Source organism: Hipposideros armiger, unplaced genomic scaffold (genome assembly GCF_001890085.2).
Source record: "Hipposideros armiger isolate ML-2016 unplaced genomic scaffold, ASM189008v1 scaffold_59, whole genome shotgun sequence".
Lineage (NCBI taxonomy): Eukaryota > Metazoa > Chordata > Mammalia > Chiroptera > Hipposideridae > Hipposideros > Hipposideros armiger.
In genome coordinates, this window is record NW_017731409.1 from 2,733,941 (window position 1) to 2,755,770 (window position 21,830).

Consider the following 21,830-nt stretch of genomic DNA (forward strand, 5'->3'; position numbering starts at 1 on the left):
AGATTGGATGACATTGACTTTCACTGTGCCAAATACAACCATTTCATTGAAACTTAACTTTTAAATTTAAATTCTTTTGTATGTACTTCAAATGTGTTTGTATTTTTCCTTTTCCAACTCAGAAGGAAAAGTTTTTTCTCCAGGCTAATTAGGCCACCAGGGTCCTTAAATCCAACCCTTCCTTCTTCTTCTTTCTTCATCTGGAATCTCATTCTTACATTTGTAACATGCCCCTACTGTTTCTCTTTTCTCAAAACTCACAAACAAAAATGTTTCCTCCACCTTGTTATTGGTTGAAGCTATCATCCTGTGTCTATCTTTCTTATACACAAGCTTCAAATAATTCATATTCACGGTTTCTATTTTGCAGTCTGGCTTTTGCCCTCAACTCGTTTGAAATCGTACTCTTCCAGCTCACGAATGATTGCCTAATCAGTAAATCTTTTGAGCCTTCATCTTTCTTGACATTTCTTTCTTACAGTTGATTATTATCCTTCTTTCTTGAAACTCTCCTCCTTGGTTTTTGGGACATTGCTCTACTTGGTTTCTTCTCTTCTACAAAATGCTCTTCCTTTCATGGCCCTTTTCCTCCAACCCTCCAAACTAAGATGCTCCCAAAGGCCCCATCCTCGTCTCTTGACAAGCCCTTCCTTGAGAGTCTTCCCATCCACACTGACATTTCACACTTCCCCTTTATATGAATGATCCCCAAGGTTACACCCAGCCAGTATCTCTTTTGTGAATTCCTAACCTGTACTTTCAAATGCCAACAGGACATGTCTACCTTAATACTCCTCTGGCATCTCAAACACACGTCCAAACTCATCAGTTCCTCCACAAAACCTATTTTTCTGACTTTATTTTCTTTGTTAATGGTTTAACATTTTCTCAGTGAGCCAAGACTGAAGACTTTGAATCATCTCTAACGCCTTTACATTCCTTTCAAAAACTTGAAATGGGTCATAAAATTCTTTTCATTCTTTCATTCACCATGACTTCCTTATCACCATCACCATCACCTCTACCACTACGGCTCAGGCTGTTCCCACCCGTCACTTGCACAACCATGATCACTTTTTAACTGGTGTCTCACTCCAGTTTCTCCTCAATCCAATCTATCCTACTCAATGCTGCCAGAGCATTTTACAGGATAGTTCTGATCCTAGCATTTCCCTGATCAAGAATCTCCAACAGTTTATCTCTAGAATAAACCTAGACTCCTTAACCTGGTATTTAAGAACTTCATAGTTTGGGTCTCAAATATATACCTTTTTGGTCTTACAGATATATCAATTTTCTGTTTCTAGAGCTTAGTGTTTAAGAGTATGGACTCGAAAGCCAGATTGCTAGGTTTGAATCCTGGCTCCTCTTCTTACTAGCTGTATAATCATGGACAAATTGCTTAATCTTTCTGTGCCTCAGTTTCCTCATCTGTAATATAGAAATAATAACCATTATAGGATTATTGTGAAAATTAAACAAATGAAAAGAGCCTGGCATATAGCAAGCTCTAAATGTTTCACTGAACATATACTTACAGATGCCTACGAATACACACATATACCAGGAACTCTTCTAAGGACTTGGGGATAATGTAAGTGAACAAAATAAACAAAAATCCTTGCCCTTGTGGAGCTTACATTTTATAATAAAAATAACTATTGATTGTGCATAATCCTGTTTCGGCAATACCCTTCGTCTTGCATCATCATCTTTAAAATTCTACACTTCTTTTAAGACCACTAAAATGCCATCTTACCCCTTGAAATCTTACCTTGTAGGAGATTATCTTTCGAACTCCAACTCTCTAAATCTGAATTATGGCATTTATCACATTGGACACACTATAGTATGCATTTTCCAATATCAAACATATCAAATATCAGGTTACTTTCATGTGTTTTTATTATCTCCCTTGATGAAGTGTAATGGCAGCTACTATCCCTACTCATCTTAGTAAATAGTAGTAGCATGGTGTACCTTGTACCCAAGCACATATTAGATGATAAATATTTCTTGAATGAATGTAGGTAAAACACTCTTCATGTCTTTCACTTGACCTCTATTAACTAACCTTATCTTCTTTAATTACAAATATAAAAGAAAATTTAAAATATAGAACATTTCATTTTCAACTCTGAAAATACCAATATTAATATCAAATATTGGTTGTTTACAACTTGGCTGTGTTCATTGCCATCATTTGGCACCTTGTTTACTAGGAGGCAATTTTTGTTGTTTGCTTTACTAATTAAACCCTACACCATATTTAATGTCCCCTGTTACCACCATTTGCAAAGATCCCCCAAGTTTTTATTAAAGGAGCCATGTGGATAGAGTATATTTTATTTGTTTTGTTTTCTATGGTCAGCACAGATTTTTCCCATTTCTTATGTCCTTTCTAACATGATCAAACAATTACCAGGTATTCACCTGGAATTTTTTTGTTCATTACTTACTCCCCCCCACCCCCCCATTCCAAAGAACTGCAGATGTTTGAAATTTGTTTTTATGGCATCTAAAATAAGAATTTAGTTACCCCCCACCCCCAAATTATCAACTATGTTTCCTTTAAATTTGTTTGTTGTTCTCCAGCTATGACCGGCAAGACTAGACCAACTATGGTTCTCCATACTTTCTAATATTTTCACAATGCTATAACATAATATAGCTGTATTATACCACATTTTAAATTTCCCTTATATCATTTAATCTTGCTAAATCATCTTAACTATGCCTTTTATCCAGGCAGAACCCCATCAGAATGGCATGACAATCTTCTCTTTTTTAATAACAAGGCCAACACAATAGATTTTTATATAATGATCAAGGATTTTTTTTTTTTATTCATTAAGTTTCAGTATCATTACAGAAAATGTTATGGTACAGAGTTGTTTAACATTATTTTGTCTTTGCTCTTGATTTCCACATGAATGCTGGTAACACTAATATCTGTACAAGATCAGTCTTTGATTTTATTTTTTGTTCTGTACAATTTTAAATGTATTGGTTAAAAAGGCTGTCAGCACTTAAGGAAGCATTTTCCCCCCAGTTTGTTTGTTCAAATAAAAGGTATCCAGTTACTGCCCAAGAGTACTGTGCCATGAGGCCACTGGGGTGAGACGCGTTCCCGGAAGCTCGGCGAGGGACGGTTCTCCCGGAGGCAGGGCAGGACCCCCGCCCAGTCGCTCTTCTTTTGGCACTGTGCACATAAACACGAGATACATGATAAAGAACAAGCAGAAGCGCTCTGGAAAGCGGTTGTGAAGCATACTAAGAAGGGAAATCCAAGTGTTGCCTACGCTAGTATAAATAAGCAGACAGCCTTGATTTAAGAGCATAAGTAGTTGTATTTTTAAAGATGAGGAAAACACAAGTTCTGCAGGCACCTACTGCTGTCTACTAAAAGCTATCGCTATCAGACCTAGCATTGAACACACAAAGCAATTTGCAAGAAAGGAAAAATTTGCTTTGATATAATCAGAATAGAGTTGTCTGTTAAGATTTAGTTTTAGGTGTTTTTTTTTTCTTTAAAAGGTATTTAAATTCTTTTGAAATATAGTTCAAGATGTTGACTATACAGATCAACTTTTATCCAAATCAGAAAAACTAGCTGTGCCGTTGCATATTACAGGATACAGTCAATGATATGTGGACATGCATCAAAGCTTTCTCCCACCGGTGACCATCATAGTCGTCCAATGACCATGACGTCCACCACCTCGCCCTTGTGGAGCTCCACGTACTGCTCTGTCTTTGGAGGTAGCATCAACAGTCCGTTGGCACTGCGCATGCTCATCAGACGGCTGCTCATCTGATTACCTAGGAAAAGACGCTCATTACAGCAGCACAGTGTATATACGCAGGGGCCCTTGTAGGTCTTTTCAAAATAAGAGCCCATGACTAGAAACACAGGTCTTTGAGAGATGATCAGGCTTCCCAGTGCCTTTTTCAGGTAGCCTTGCTACGGTATCTTACTACCTTCTCACTAAACTTGAAAAAATAAACATCAGAAATCATTGCTTAAAACAATAAAACCAGGATTTTATAGCACTACTCAAAATACCACAGACTTTCTCTATTCAGGCTGAAATGTTATGTGTGTCTGAAAAGAGAGGCTTTTAAAACCTATTAAAATAATAATGATAATGATAGCAGCAGCGAGCATTTCTTTAGTAGTGGCAGACAAGGTAGTAGGCACTTTTCTTAACCATCGTATTTAATTCTCACAAGGCTCGAAAAGAGTTTAGGTAACTCGCCTAGGGTCCTATTAACTAGTTGGCGGCAATTTTGAATTCAAGTCTCTGATGGCAAAGCACATGTCACCACATTAGCTGATATTTGTAATTGATAGGACCTTTGTTTAAAGGGTAATACAATTTTACTGGAGTCACATCACAGATTAGGTAAAATATGACAACAGAAGTTTGGAACTAAAGTTTAAAGTCTAGAGGAGGTAACTACAGAACTCTGACTTATCAATACTTATTTCTCAGTCCTTAAAATTTGCCAATATCTTGGGTATAGTAGAGGTTGCAGAGAATCACATTATAATTGGGTTTTCATCTCACATTTCTGGGAGGCAAAGTCAACAGTCCCTCCTTTTCCGACAAAATTATGATCAGAACTTATTGGATGAACAAAAAGATAAAAATCTTTTGTAATTCTAGATCTGTGTTTCAAATGTTTATCTAGAAAATATTAAGTATTATTAACTTTTTTTACTCTTGTTCTCTTGTTATGATGTACTGTTTAGGAATAAATTAACTCACCTAACCTTTCAAAAAAGAAAATGTATAATAATTACAAACCTGGGTACACCCCAGGAAGGAGGTTATATACGTGTGTTTTAGCAGGATGCGTGCACAGACACACCCACAGGGGTGAATGACTAACCTGTACTTTGTGCCCAAGGCAGTGGTTCTTGATGATGCCAAGTCAGTATACACCGATGGTATTCTGGGCGAGGATCCAATTTTACATCACATGATAACTATAGAATAAAGAGGAAAAGAAAACAAACTTGATCACCTGACCATCTCTTAAAACTACAGGGTGGCAGAGGTTGTGCAAATAATACAGTGGACATGGAAAATATCTTGGCATTCTGTTGTTTCCTCCACTGCCACTTTATGTTCTTAACACAGGAAGTCCAGAGGTTGGGTTGCTCTGATGAAAAGAGAAAAGAAGGCTAAGAAGTTGGTATTCATAGTGGGGAAAAGGGCAGATGAAAAAGATAAGGACTATTTTTGATGCCTAGTATTATGGGCTGTGAGGACGGATACCTCCGAACTATGAATTCAGGCATCAAGGCAGATATTTTAACACTGAACGAACAAACAAGGTCGATATCCATTTATCTGTATTCCATCCATCCATCCATCCATCCATCCAGTAAATATTTACTGAGGTGTTATTCAGTTACTCTTTCATACACCTATCTTCAACTTAAAAGAGATAGTTACTTTCTTTTTCTCTTGAATATTTCCCCAGTGTCCAATACTGATATACAATCTCATTGAGGAAACTAAAAGTAGTTGCTACTAAAAGTTATACCATTTTGGTTTAGCCACATGACTGGTACTAAAAGAATTTCTCTGAATTGAGTCTCTGCTATGGAATGGCATCTTTCATATCCTTCTAACAAGGATAAAATTCTTTCTAACACAGCAACTTCATTTCACATACATGACACAGAATGAGCAATCAGTCTTCAAACCGGAGCCATTGCTTTTTAAAAAATCTGTCATTAAATTTATACTGAGATCCAATAAATTAAAGTGATGGTGTTCTGGTAGCAGGTGCCTAAGAGGTATTCCTTGAACAAGTTTATATAGTATATAATTATGGACTATAACCCATCAAAGATTAGCTCATGTTAGTGAAAACCAGACTTACTCCAATGTATGAGAATTAACATTTTTTTATAAGCATAACAATCATTTAAGTTACTGTATCATAAAATGGTCTAGAAAGCCTTTACTCAACTACCACAGCTATTGCTTAGATCAAATGATACACTTAAAACTGGAAATTGTGATTCAATCCGTAGTAACCAATCCATCTGGTTACTATGTTTTCAAACATTCTAATTTTTCTCTTTCACGATTCATACTTTTCCTCCTGAATACAGAATAAAATTTAATTCAAGAGTATTTTTCCTTGATTGAATCACACTCCACTTTTTCACTTGATATTGCTTATGTTTATACTCTATTTCATATTTATTGGGGGGTAACTTGCCATTATTTCTGAATTATTTTGTGCTTACCTGAGGGCAAAAATCTCTCTCTCTTTCAATCTCTCTCTGTGTTGTATGTTCTCCAGTATTTAACTACGAGAGCTTTTCACATGGCTGTGTCATTTGCTACATGTTTAAACAAGGTTTCCTCCCCTAACAATGCACTGTCTGCTCATGGTAGTACAATAGAACAAATATTGAACTGGGATGATACACAATACCTAGGTTCTACTCACAGGTTTATTGCTAGCTGGTGGCTGTACTAGCAAGTTACTTTGCTTTCCTATACCTGTTTGTTCATCTAAAAAATGGGGTTGTTCATTTTAAAGGAAGATATTTATGTTAACTTAAGAAACAAGGATCAGTTGCCTCAAATTAAAGTAAATATTTTTTTTTCATAGCTTCAGAAAGCTATTGCAGCAAGCAATGACACTGATTAGATTTTTAGAGTATTTTACTGAAATGCAGACTACTTTATTACACCAATATGCTCAGTTGTACTGACATTATAGTTCTGGTATACTATATCACTTAAGCTTAAGAAAGCACCTATTTACTACGAGCTTTAATGATTACAGGAATGATGTACCACGTATAAAAACAGAGACAATTTTTTATGAAAAAGCATTGCAAATGGTTGATGTCTCACTTCTGATGACTTCTTCTAAAATTGGGCTGTGGGTTGTGAACTAGGACTCCTCCCTCTGAATATTTTCCTGGCACACAGTAGTCACTCAAGAGATAAACTGTACTGTTTGGTGTAGTACTATAGTATATGATATGTTCTACATGTAAATGTCTAAGGGAGAGAATTATAAAAAAAAAAAAATAAAAGGTGAACAGAATCAGAAGATAAGCCACAGACTGGGAGAAAATATTTCCAAAAGACACATCTGATAAGGACCTGTTGTCCAAAATATACAAAGAATTCCTAAAACTCAACAACATTTAATAATTTAAATAATTAAAAAAATGGGCAAAAGACCTGGACAGATGGCCTCTCCAAAGAAGATATATACAGATGACAAGTAGGCATATGAAAAGATATTCAACATCATCTGTCATTAAGGAATTGCAAATTAAAACAACAAGGAGAGGGGTGACTAGTTAGCTCAGTTGGTTAGAGCGTGGTGCTGATAACACCAAGGTTGCCGGTTGGATCCCCACATGTGCTACTGTGAGATGCGCCCTCCCTAAAAGAGTCAACTATGCCATTGTAGTATGAAAACAACGTGTAACCAATGACCATGGTTGTTCCCCAATAAAATTAAAAAACAAAACCAGAAAACAACAACAAGAGATCATTAAACACCTAAGAGAAAGACCAAGGTCCAAAACACTGAGCACACCAAATTCTGTGGAGAATGTGGAGGAACAGGAAACCTTATTTATTGCTGGTGGGAATGTAAAGTGGTACAGCTACTTCAGAAGACAGTTTGGTGGTTTCTTACAAAATTAAACATACACTTACCATACAATCCAGTAATTGTGCTCCTTGGTATTTATCCAAATGAACTGAAAATTTATGTCTACACAAAAACCTACACACAGATGTTTATAGCAGCTTTATCCATAATTGCCAAAACTTGGAAGCAACCAAGATGTCCTTTAGTAGGTGAATGGATAAATAAGCGGTGATAAAACTAGACAACAGAATACTTTTCAGCACTAAAAACAAATGAGCTATTAAGCCGTTAAGAGACATGAAGGAACGTTAAACGCATATTACTAAGTGAAAGAGGCCAATGTGAAAAGGCTCCATAGTGTTTGATACCAACTATATCACATTCTGGAAAAGGCAAAACTAGGGAGGCAGTAAGAAGATCGAGGGTTAGCAGGGAGGGAGGGATGAGTGGGCAGAACACAGGTTTTTAAGGGCAGTGAAACTACACTGTATGGTACTACAATGGCGGATACATATAATTACACATCTGTCAAGACCCACGGAATGTATAACACCAACAGTGAATCCTAAGGTAATCTATGGACTTTGGGTGATAATTATGCGTCAAGTAGATTTACTAATTATAACAAATGTAGTAGTAAGGGAAGTTGTGGGTGTGTGAGGACAGGAGGTATATAGAACTCTGTACCTTCTGCTTAATTTTGCTGTGAACCTAAATGTGCTCTAAAAAATAGTTTATAAAAGGGGAATATATTTTGTCCTTCCTTTTTTCCCTGTCCATCTTACAGAGAAGTGAACTCAAAGAATTCTCAAATGGAGTAAATAATTAATTGCAAATGCAGGGTAATAACATTATCACAGAGCTGTTTATATGGTATAAAAGAGCACAAAGAAGTAAGGAACAACATTGCTTAGGAACACTGAGAAAGGCTTCGCAGGGGACGTGATGCCTGAGTCTTATGACTAAGGAATTTTCTAAGCTAAAAAAGGAGAAGGTGGTGGTTAGGGGAGAGCCTTCTAGGAAGGGGAATAAACACAGGCATAGGCAGAGGATCACATGTCCATTGTGGAAGCAGTAATTAGCTTGGTGTGGTCAGAGAGCAGGATGGGAAGCAGAGGAAGTTGGAGAGGAAAACAGGCCTAAGAAGTGCTTCCTATGCTCAGTTGAGCAGTTTGGATTTAACCTGAGAGTCATGGGAAACATTTAAGGATTTTAATTGGAGATGCTGACATGATTAGAGTTAAACAGAAAAGGGATTTAAGGGGAGGCAAGATCAGAGGAAGGCAAACCATTAACTGTGTGCCAAGGGTTATAATCTGCTAAATGTTAGAGGTATCGTTTCAAGAGCTATCCCATGGGTTTTTTTGGCTACAAAATTCAGGGGCTATGGATGGTGCAAGGCTTTAGAATGGTGAAGATTTAGAAGACCAGTAAGGAAAAAGCTGATCCAGGTTGTACAAAAGGCTCACCAAGGGGAATTTGGGCCCCTGCTGAGATTTGTAAATTGAAAGTGATAACTTGAATAGCTGGATACTCTTCACTAGTTGTGCTTAGTGGCTTGGGAATAAAAGTGAATGGCAAAGAAAGAAAGATTGATCCAAGTCTGTGGATTCTTAGAGTGGGTTGTAGTGGAAGGAAGAAGAGGCAAAAAAAAAAAAAAAAAAAGGGGTTGAAGGTGTTGAAAAATGTTGACGTGATACACCATGGGATTTAGGATGGATGAGAAAGTGCTCAAGCCAGAAGGGGCTTATGGACTGAGGGTAAAGGGTAAGTTATATCTAGTGATCAGTAACTTACCATTTGTTTCTAATTGTATACCAGAGTTGGTGATTTTTGAGATGGAGCAGTTCAGGGTACTGAAAAGGATGTGTGTATGAATTGCTGAAGCAGAAATAAAGGTATTTAGAATTATGGAAATAAAGCAATTGATGGTGATAAGTGATGTAGGGAGAAAGACTATTAGACAATTGCCAAAGACCTGAATGCTTTTGGAAGGTTTGATGGCCATTAATGAGGAGAAGCTGAAAGCTCTGAAAGATGCAGGGGGATAGGTTGGGAGTAAGAGCTGCACAGATTGGAGAAGAGAGTTTGTGAGAAAACAGATGACCAAAGGGTGGAGGCCCCAGATGACATGCTCAAGGCCCTGGTGGATGCTGAGGGCTTGGTCTCTGCTCAGGTTTGTTCAAAGCTTCCAAACAGTGGTTCATGGAGTTTTACACTAAAGTTTTTGGTAAGTGCTATAGAAGTTATGAGGCATTCGTTTACTAGAGAGGTCCCTTGAGATTATAACCCTATAAATCATACGTCTAAAATTTATCATGCAACTTTAAAATCCTTGCACATGTGGGTATGAATTAATTTCAGGCTCAATTTTCCGAAGTTTTTATAACCTAGTTATAGTTTTCATTTCCTAATAAGCTAAAAGTGATTTACATTTCTTATTGATCATGGACAGTTTTATCATTTTCAATATCTGTTTTTTAATCCATAGACCATAATATCCTCATATAACAGGCATCCAATAATATCTTTTGATGATCAACAACTGATCTTGTCACAATAAACAATCCCATTTCTGTCTACAGTTACAAACTTACAAACACCTTAGCAATCAAACAATATGAACATTTTGTTGAAATGCTTTGTATTTCAATGTTTGTGACATCAGTCAAAAAGCATTAATCAAGTTGTGACAGCATGCAGTTCACTAATGCTCAAGAAAAGAGGGAAGGGGGACAAATTAGAATAGCCTAGTAGAGTTCCAACAGGCTCATACTCTCCTAGGACACGCTGACCTGGTTCCACGGGAGATGAAAGTATCCCCTTTTCCTTCTCTTAATTAATGCCTGAGATGAGGTGAGCGGCTAATATTAATAGGAGTTACCTTAGGTATGTTTCTAGTGAAAAAAGTTGAGAACAAAGGGGAGTTAGGGTGCTTTGATGGGCTGTTAAGAAAACACATGATAGGATGTCCTTCTGTGGAAACATTAGGTCAATAATGCTATTTGATGAATTGCTAGGATTATATTTCTGATTGTCTACTGAAAATCAGAAGTATTCTAACTTCAACAATCATAACTGACCAAGGAAACAGGGCAAATGTTTATTCTGCACAGGTGTTCTTCAGAAGGTGTTGCTATAGAAAGACGACATTTTTTGTTGACATGTTACTATTATCCAGCATTGTCCTGCCCATAGGACCACTCCCTCATAGTCCAGCAGTGTGCTGCCGACACCAGCATTTAATACGCACTCCACTTCCCCAAAGCGGCAAGAAGGAAGGGAGGCTGTGATTGTGGCAATCATTTTGAAAAACAGTAATAAGTGGTGTCTGTAAGCTGCATCTTGGATGGTCAGAAAACAGAGACAATAAGCTTTACCATGCTTCAAGCAAGTGAATACGGTTATGTTCTAAAGTGGCAGTTAAGTCAGTAAAGCTGTGGGGGTAACTGGGGAGTGAAACACAAAAGAAGTAAAGAGTCAAGCATGCTGATGACCTATTCTGAGAGTCTCAGTGACACGGCTCTGTGGTAGAAAGGGATCTGACTGATTCTTAGACCAGTTCTCAATTCCATGGGCTGACAGGGATAAGCAGCACCATGAACAGTGTCCTGTATCCGTGAGATTACAGGGCACTATCTCATCATTGCTGTCAAAACAAACGGCTGCCACATTGTCAGTTTTAAAGAAGAGATGATGGATGTTAAAATGAGAAATAAATAAAAAGATTCATAAGAGCTTTGCAAAGCCAAAGAGAATTCTTCTTTCTCTTTCTTGTAACAATATGGGTTTTCCTTATTTCCTCACTTTAGCAAATATGAAAACAATGGGTAAATTCAGTATTACTCATTTAAATCTCTAAATCTAAGTTTCATGACTCTGACCTTTTGACTTGATCAGAATCAAGTGATGGCTTTTTTCTTCTTTTTCCAGTTAATTTAAAATAAAACCACCACTAATTATAGAAAAAACAAAACCCCCAAACTTTGTTTTCATTAATATCTAGTTGACCTTTTACTGAAATTTTAAGGAGACTACCTCCTTTACAAAATAGTATACAAAATCTCAGTATTTNCAACTAGCAATTATTTTCTTTCAGCAGATTACAAATGCCATTCCAGTGTTTTCTGAGTTCCATCATTTCTGTTTGTCATTTCTGTTGGTCTTATTGGCCCTTTGAAGATAATGTGTCCTTCCGGTAAGATTTTTCTCTTTGTCCTTGGCTTTCAGTAGTTTTGCTACAATTATTTAGGTATGGTTTCTTTGTATTTATCCTACTTGAGATTAGCAGAGCCCCTTGAAATTCTGACTTGATAGCTTTTATTGGTTTTGGAAAAGTCTGCCAGTATCTCTTAAATATTGCTTCTCCTTACTCTCTCTCTCTCCTTTCCTTCTGGTACTCCAATTACACATTAGATCTTTCATCATATCCTATACGTCTTTTATGCTTTTTTCCTTATTTTCCATCCTTTTCTGAATTTTTCATTTGATTCTTATGAGTAGATTCTAGTGAAATTCTTCATTTTGTCATTTCTTTTCCTTAAACATATTACAGTTTTGAAGTCCATCATTTTTAGGGCTGTTCTATTTTGTTTTCCTTTCTCAGTTTTTAGTAATTTTGTCCTATCTGTGGCATGACTGGTAATTTTATTTATTTATTTATTTATTTATTTATTTATTTATTTATTTTTAGCTGAGCCAAGCTCAGCAGCACCTCAGCTCGGGCCGGGACTCGAACCGCTGTTCCTCAGAGCTCGCACTCCTGAGTGAGCTCTTAACCAACTGAGCCACTTGGGCAGCCCCATGACTGGTAATTTTAAAAACTGAAGCCCAAACATTATGTATGAAAAAAATGAAGAGGCTCTAGATGATGACATATTCCTCCAGAAAGGATTTATTTTCTTCTGGAAGTTAGTTAAGGTAAACTAAGATTATCTTGATCTAATCAGAGATTAAGATAATTTGAGGCAAAATTTCAATCTTTGTGAAGGTTGGTTTATTTCCAGTTTGTCTTTATTCCTAGATCATAGACCTTCAAGGGTTTAAATGGAAAGCCTGAGATATTTGCCAAGGCCCCTCCTCCATGGCAGGCTCTGAACTCCTAAGACTGTATAAAATTCTGTTTACTTTCTTAGCATCTTAGCTACTTTTTTATGCTTGGCTTCTTGGCCTCCTGTACTTAAACCTCTCCTGTCTCACTGCTTAGGAATTAGTAAATGCCTTGAAGAAAAACATGGTGAAGAATTCCAGTTTTAATTCTCTGTGGTTCGCTTTTCTCAGATCTTGGTGCCTTGAATCTTGGCTGTCTTGATTCTTCTATTCGGATACCTGCTTTTTCTTTTCATTGTCTTCTTAAAAAAATTTAATACAGTTTCCATAGTTGTCCTTTTATTTTTCTTGAAAAAAAAATCCTTTCTGTTGTTAAAAATGCCTTTTAATTCTTTTTGAACATGAAGGAATGCTTGCTTTATGCTTCCTGTGACAGAGGGAAAGCTTGTAACAGACATAGCAGTAAACACTGAGAATCATCATTGTTCATAAATTTTTGCCTACCTATAGAAACAGCAAGGATCTCTGTCTGATTTTCTGAAAGATAGAATTAGATAGGAAGAAGAAAAATAAATGTATGAATGAACAAGTTGTTTTCCTCAACCCAGGTAAGAACGTCAGAAAAATTGTAAAAAACTTTGAAATGGGCAAAAAAAGATTATAGGATGTTCAGTGTAACACAATCTTCCAGGTTATTTGTGCCTTTCATTATCATTGGGCTATTTTATGAAAATTAAGCTGTAGAAAACTAATAGGGAACATGAATATTATCCAAAGAAATGCAAATTAGTTTTGTCCATGGAGATATAACTAATTATTTGCCTGTAAATATAGAACAGTTTTGCATCCATTAGCAAATTTATTTCAGCATTCCTGATTACCTATATGTGTGCATGTTTTGAATTCTCCTTTGAGTCAGTTGTTGTATTTTACTGGTTACTTCATTAATTAATGAATTAAATAAAACCTTTGACATGTGTTCATTTTTTGTATTTATAAGATTCATAATTTTATTAGAAATTACACTTTAATAATTCTGCAGGCTCCACCAAGCAGCCTCATTGATTCGCTTGACAGAGCCAGGTAAACTTGATTGCTGAAGAATTGCACTTCATGGGCGGCTTAAACCTGGACACATCTTTCCTTGGTTCCTGAAGTGCACGCCAAGCAACAATAAAACATGAACTCTGCTAACTTTTGGTTTCTCTAATTTTGCCCCCATTATTGACTTTAGTTCTATTTTGTTTCTGTGCATGGTCAACAAAGTATTTCCCCTCGTGGCGGCAATGATTGGAAATTTGGTTCATGGTCTGACCATTTGGTGATTCTCATAAATGGGAGACAGAAATCTTTTTTTTTTGGACATTCAATATTATATTAGTTTCAGTTGTACAGCATAGTGGTTAGACATTTATATAACTTACAAAGTGATCACCCCATAAGTCTAGTTACACCCCTGAGGCCATAGTTATTACAATATTAGTGAATATATTCCCTATGCTGTACTTTACATCCCAGTGACTATTTTGTAACTACCAATTTGTACCTCTTAATCCCTTCACCTTTTTCATCCAGTATCCCAAACCCCCTCCCACCTGCCAACCCTCAGTTTGTTCTTTGTATCTATGACTTTGTTTTGTTTGTTTATCTTTTTTTTTTTTAAAGATTTTATTGGGAAATTGGGGGAGGGGAACAGCATTGGGGAATCAGGGAAGGGGAACAGACAAGTTGCTGTCCAAAATTTTGTTCTTCAGTCTACTTGTGGAGGACGTCGCTTCACTGGCCCATGTTGGTATTGTGATCACTGTGCTCTTCCCTGGTGAGGCAGTCGCTTGCCAGCCATTGGACAGCCGCTCATGGCAGCTCACAAAAGCTCATGCCCACTGCCTTCCAGTCCCACTGCAGCTTACGCCATTGCCGGTGACTCACGGCAGCTGACTGCAGCTGGGGCGGCAGCCCACGCGGTGGCCAGCGACTCACGGCAGCCCAGCTCCAGGTCGAGCTGATGTTCACCATCTTAGCTGTAGAGGGCGCAGCGTCACTGGCCCTCATGTGGGATCTGAACTGGGGCCCTGTTGCTCAGAGCTGGTGTCCCATGCCAACTCCTAACCAACGCACGACTCAGCCAGCCCTGTTTTGTTTTGTAGCTTCCAGATATAAGTGAAATCATTTGGTATTTGTCTTTCTCAGTCTGACTTACTTCACTTAGCATAACACCCCCTAGGTCCATCCATATTGCTGGAAATGTAAAATTTCATTCCTTTTTATGGCTGAGTAATATTCCATTATATATAGAACATATATCTTTTTGAATTAGTGTTTTTGTATTCTTCAAACAGATACCCAAGTGGAATAGTTGAGTCATGTTGTAGTTTTACCCTAATTTTTTGAGGAATCTCCATGCTGTTTTCCTCAGTGGCTGCACCAGCTTGCAAACCCACCACAAGGTTCCCTTTTCTCCAAAGCCTCTACAACACTTGTTATTTCTTGTCTTTTTGATCATAGCCATCCTAACAGATGTGAGGTGATATCTCATTGTGGTTTTGATTTGTATTTCTCTAATAATTAGCGATGTTGAACATTTTTTCACTTCCCTGTTGGCCATCTGTGTGTCTTCTTTGGAGAAATGTCTATTCAAATTCTCTGCCCATTTTTAAATCAGGTTGTTTGGTTTTCTGTTGCTGAGTTGTGTGAGTTCTTTATATATATTTTTGGTATTAACCCCTTCTCAGATATATGGTTTGTAAATATTTTCTCTCATTTAGAAGGTTGCCTTTTGTTGTAATGATGGTTTCGTTTGCGGTGCAGAAGCTTTTTAACTTTGATATAGTGCCATTTGTTTATTTTTGCTTGTTTCCCTTGCCTTTGGAGTCAGATCCGCAAAACATCACTAAGACCGACGTCAAGGAACTTACTGCCTAGGTTTTCTTCTAGGAATTTTATGGCTTCAGGTCTTACATTTACATCTTTAATCCATTAACTTTTGTGTATGATGGGAACTAATGGTTTTGTTTCATTCTTTTGCATGTGGCTGTCTGGTTTTCCCAGAACCATTTATTGAAGAGACTATTCTTTCTCCATTGTATATTCTTGGCTCCTTTGTTGTAGATTAATTGTCCATATCTGTGTGGATTTATTTCTGGGATCTCAATTCTGTTTCACTGCTGTGTGCGTCTGTTTTTTTTGCCAGATTTGATTACTATAGCTTTGTAGTATAGTTTTAAGTCAGGGAGCTAGATACCTCCAGCTTTGGTTTTCTTTCTAAGGATTGCTTTTCGTATTTGGGATCTTTTATGGTTCCATATAAATTTAGAATTATTTGTTCTAGTTCTATGAAATATACCATTGGAATTTTGATAGGGATTGCACTGAATCTGTAGATTGCTTTGGGTATGACAAACTCTTAATTTCAATAGTAATTATGTTTGTAGTATGACAGTTTAAAAATAACTTAAAATTAGGGGCAGAGAGGAATGGATTTTGGACGGGAGTCTACCATCGTCACAGAATGCTGACATTTTGAAAAAACCTGCTTTTCTTTCCACCAAAAACATCCGCAAAAAAACAAAATAGCAAAGTTAAAATCTTGAACTGATACTAGGTTACTTAATAATCATCATATACCTAGATGGCGTCTAAGTAAGATAGAACACTGGATCATTGATTACTAATCATGATTTTAAATTAATACATTTTTGTTTTTTAGTTAATATATTTTGCTTCTTTTTAAAACATATACTATAGAGAGGCTATATCTTTGGGTCATGTTAATGAATGTGTTTTTTCATCTTTGCTACATTAAGAAGGTATAAAAGGAATGAGTGTGACTGTAGAAAGTTGCATTCTGTGTGTTTATGAACTTTGCTAGTCTGCTAACCTGCTTACATATGATTTCACAAAGATCTATATGCCCTAGTTTTTGCTGTGAAATAGAAATTAGTGTTTCCTTAAATGTTATAATGAATATGGGTGATTAAAATTATGCTATGGGTAATAATGACAGAAGTATAATTAATGTGTGTGATTCCATTTTTCAAGGAAAATTAATATTGTTAAAAAAAGTTCAGTTCTCAAAATGTTTGTTCTTAGGACCCTTTACATTTTCTTAAATTAAAATTTATTAAGGATACCCTATAGCTTTTGTTTATGTGAGTTATATCTATCCATTATTACTGTATGAGAAACTAAAACTAAGAAATTAAAAAATGTTTATTTGTGGGTTAATTTGTATATAGCAACGATGAAGCCATTTCATATTAACATAAGTAATTTACTTTTTATGCACTGTTTTATAATTTTGAAAATCTCTAATGTCTGGCTTAATAGAAGTGAGTTGGATTCTCTTATTTGCTTCTGCATTCCGTCTGATCAGCTATCACACATCATGAAGCCACTAGAAAAACTCACTGTACACTCATGAGAGAAGGAGAATAAAAAAGCCAAATAAATAAAGTTTTATTATGAAAATAGTTTTGTGACCTCACAGACTACAGGAAATCCACTTAAAGGATTTCAGGGACCCTCGTGGGTCTGGGGACCACTCTTGGTTCTAAAGTAAAGTGTAAGTTTGTTCAAAAATATAAAAGAGCATAATAAGGGACAAAACTTTGAAAATGACTTTTATTTTCCTTGGTTTCAAATAACTATGTCTGAAATGAAGCTGAGAAATATATGAAAATTATAGGAAGTTCACTCAGGTTTGATGAGCTTATTTCTTTGGTTACTGATCAATGCTTTCTTATAATACGAAAGGTTATTTTTGTGTGTATAATCTGCCTTTTTGTGCTTTATGTTTGCTTTACTGTGTCTTTAATTATTTAAGGCAATAATAGAGCAAAGAACAAAGTTTATGAATGAGCCAAGATTATTTACAATCATGTTACTTTCTATGCTTGTTTTAAAATATTTTATTGTTGCTTTAAAAAATTAGGTAACCAAGTACTGTTTCTCAGATACCCATGATCCTATCTTAATCAGGTGTCCAATTCTTTTTTGACAAGTCTTTTGATTTTGCCTTCTAAAGATCAGACCTAAAGAAAAAAAAAATCAATTTCGGAATATCTTTTATACCTAAAACTATCTTTGAAATTTCCTAGGTCTCTAGAAAATCACAAAGGCTTGTTCTTTCATCTTATAAAAAGAGATGTTAGAAATAATCAGGCTTGTTTGATACGTTGCCATTGTAACAGTTGCAGTCATATCTGAGAAGAGCTGCTCAGTGTGCCCTAAGGTTAGATTCGTACAGGTAAAATGTTACTAATAGAACTATTTCAGAAGCTGTATGCTTTATGGGAAATGCCTAGAGATTTGACAATACTGTTGCTGTCTATAATATGTTTTTATCATCAGGGAAAACAGTGATAAAAATTTTTATGAAACAGTTACATAATGTATCCCAATGGAGAATTTTACTTATCTTCTATTTTGATAGTACTGATTATGGTAATAAATTAAGCACAGCCATTAAGTATCTGTCATCTATGGCAATTTTTAGTTTTACTCTCATGCTTGCATGAAGGCTCAGCTATAAGCTACAGTCAATAGCTTGTGTCTGCAGCAAAGATTCGGAGCACTCGGGAGGAGGGCTGTCACAGGTACTCGGAACTACTGTCACTTGAAAGAACAGGCTCCTTGGGAACAAGCTTCTGGGGTGACACAGCTTAGATAACTTTTATACAGTACCAGTGGACTGTGTCAGAAATCCTAGGACTTTACAATGGAAGCAGATGGCTTTTTGAAAGCAGACTGCTAACCCAAGATCTAGCATAACAAGAAGGGCACAGGGCTGAATGAAATGATAAGGAATATTTTATTGCATTTATTTGTATGAAATATTGTTGATTAGTTTTAATATTCTATTGCTGTATAACTCTAGATTTGCAAAACAAACTCCAGAAGACCTCTGTGGCTAACTACCACTCTTGCTGCTAAATAATCAGGGCAAGCCTATGAGACAGGCCTTTTTGTGTGATCAATAATTACCTTCGTGATTATTTTGATCACATGAAGTGGGGGAGACACTCTAAGGAAAAATTGAGAGACTCTTAAGTAGAAAAAAAAATAAATAAAATTTACTGGGTGTCCAGTCTAAGTGTATACTTCTCGGTTATCTGCACCTTTCATTGTTTTTGAGTTATTTGAGCTATTTTACAATTCTGCAGGTTGTAGAAAATTTACAGAAATGAATACAATTCTTTAGTTTTCAGGGCAAAAAGCAGGTACGGTTTACCTGAAACTTTCAGTGTTGTATAAAAATGAAAACTCTTTGAAAAGTCTAAGCAGGGCAGGGAGAGGTGGAGATGGGGAGTGATTTTGAGGGAAGCAACTGTGGAAGTCATTTGTGTTTGGCTGAGAAGATAGAGGTCTGTGAGTCCCACAAGCAGCAGAGACCCATTCCCCCTGCCCAGGCTACCAGCGTCCCCCTGATCCCAGTGGTGCTAACATGACCCAAAGGATCAAAGGCCTGAGATCTAATGGCACTATAAGGACATTTAGANCTCACTGGAGAAAATTATTCACTTTAGAAGCCGTGGAATAATGTGGAGGGGAATAAAGGGACCCTTTCTCTTCCATTTTCCACCATGAAGGGGAGATTATAACTGCATTCTTCCCTCACAACGAATATAAAATTCTAGATGTTTCTAGATCATATCCTTAATTGGTATTAGGCTTCCATTTTGGCTCCTGGTGATTAGGAAACATTACCCTGGCTTTGATGATAGTTGGCCGAGGATCCAAGATGCCCTGCATCTTTCTCAGAGCAGGCACAACAAAGAGGTTGCAGGTGACCACGGCGGACACGGGATTCCCTGAAAGTCAACCAAGCAGTTACTTACAGTACACACATAAACATTTGCCAAATAATGATGACTGTCTATGCCTTCAGGTGTCACAGAGAGTGACATGACTGCTAGTGTTCCTCTTCTGAATCTCCTTGAATCTAAAAGGATGCCAGAATAGACCTACAGTCAACCAAATTCCAGGGGATGCAAACATTCGCATCTACCAGTGAAACAGAGAGACATCTGATGCCCAGACACTGTTTAACACCATTTATTTCTGCTTTTCTGAGAACTATACACGGAAAGCCATTACCAATCTTGATAAGTTTTAAAGCGGTTTCTATTTGCTATTTTAAAATTTCCATAGTAATACATGCTCAGTATAAAATAATTGAAAGTAGAATAAGCATAAAAATATTTATCCATAATCCCCTCTACTAGACATTTCTTTATGGTTAAAAAATAAAGCTAAATGATTTAAGATGTGAAGGACTTGAAGATAAAGACTGTATGGATCGAATTGTGCTGCTCCTATACCCATTTGCTGAAGTCTTAACCTCCAATGTGACTGTATTTGGAGACAGGGCCTTTAGAGAGGTAAATAAAATTAACTGAGGTCATAAGGGTGAGACCCTAATCCAATAGGGCTGGTGTCCTTATAAAAAGAGTGTGTGTGCACAGAAGAAAGGCCATGTGAGGGCATAGCGAAAAGGTGGCCATCTGTAAGCCAGGCAGGAAAACTTCAATGGAAATCAAGCTTGCTACCATCTAGCTCTTAGACTTTCAGTCTTCAGAACTGTGAGAAAGTGATCCTGTCATCTAGTCTGTGATATTCTGTTATGGCAGCCTGAGCAGACTGATACAAATATCAAGTTTTTTTTTAAATTATAAGAAAAATTTGAGAAATTCAATTTTACCTCTCCAAGAAGAAATCAGGGTGTGACACGCACTTCAAAGAGAGGAAAGGTAGGTTGTGAAAAAAAAAAATGGCTGGGCTGAGAATAACAGATGTAGTTTCTTGTGTGATACGTTAACTAACCAAGCTGTGACCCTAGTGAGTTCCAAACCTTTTTGAGTCTAATTTAACTGATCCACAAAATGAAAGGTTGGACTATATAATTCTCAATATCCTTTCTGGTTCTAAAGTTCTAATTTTATTAATACTTTTATACAGTTGTGAGTATGTATGTATATACTGGGGGTAGATGATGGGCTATTGGAATTCCAGGTTCCCTTGGGCTGGCTATGTAATTCCATCATCAAAGTAAAAGGTAATGGTCATTTTGGCATATTACTGCCTAAAACCATACCTTTAATTTTCTTCTACCCACAAAGGTAGTTAAGAGTAGATTTGTTTTCAGTTGTAAGAAGAGATTATTGATGCTTAGCATCTCAACAGAAAAATAAGTTGTCCAACAGAACAGCAGACTCTTAATAAGAATCAATTGCTTTTCCCTTGTCTCAAGATACAAATACATGTAAACTTTCCTGGAAAAAAACCAAAGCTATTGTTCATTCAACTGTGATTACAGAATTTCTGCAATTGCTACTGCTTTATAAAATTACTCTTTAAAAAATGTAATCTCTCAAAAAAAAAAGTATTGGAAGGACTGAATCCAAAAAATTGCAAACAGTGGGAAGGGGATTCTGGTTAACATTTCTTAATGCTTATCTGTATTTTCTAATGTTTTAAAGTGAACATGTGTCACTATAGTAATTTAAAAAAAGTTACAAAAATAGCAAGTAGATACACAAAACTTTTAAACTGAAAACTTATCAAGATTAGTAATGACTTTAAATGCATGGCCATCAGGAAAGCAGAAATACCATTTTGAATTTTAAAATCTTTGTAAAAGATTTTTGCTAGTTTTACAATCTGAGTATGTGAGTTTTTGCTGCCCTCTTTTGGTTCATTCAGGCTGAGCAGAGAAAATTTCAAATTAAAGTAGAAATTTGAATATAGGTTATTTAATTATGACTTTTTGGGATAGCAGCGATCCTTCCTTAGTGATCGTGAAATGGGCTCTCACTGTAACATTCTTTGTTATGCTACCACTGATGATCTGTAGGTCAAATCATATCTTCTGTAGACAAAGTAAATAGTGCCTTTTAGGGACATTAAAGCTAGAAAGAGGATCACATTTCTTTATATAATGGTTTTTAGAACATCTAAAGATATATTAAAGGCCCTAAGAGTTCTATACTTATAGATCCATTTTGAGGACTACTTTACATGTCCTTTCTCTTAAAATTTCCTATATAACTGAAATCTAATCTCTCTTATGCTTATAGATAGGGGCTTTAAACTCTTTCAAAGTTCCACATATTCTGCTTCCTTTATATCTCTTGAGA

General features: G+C 36.4%; 1 protein-coding gene across 1 annotated transcript in view; it reads right to left on the reverse strand.

Moving 5' to 3' along the window:
- Positions 1–2,812: 2,812 nt before the first annotated feature.
- Positions 2,813–21,830, reverse strand: part of GPHN (gephyrin) — a 435,631-nt gene continuing 416,613 nt past the window's right edge. The window contains exons 18-20 of the mRNA XM_019641276.1: positions 19,402–19,510; positions 4,897–4,993; positions 2,813–3,822 (exon numbers count right to left, since the gene is read on the reverse strand). Coding sequence (XP_019496821.1) covers positions 3,689–3,822; positions 4,897–4,993; positions 19,402–19,510 — 340 coding nt within the window. The 3' untranslated portion in view covers positions 2,813–3,688. The remainder of the gene's footprint in view (positions 3,823–4,896; positions 4,994–19,401; positions 19,511–21,830) is intronic.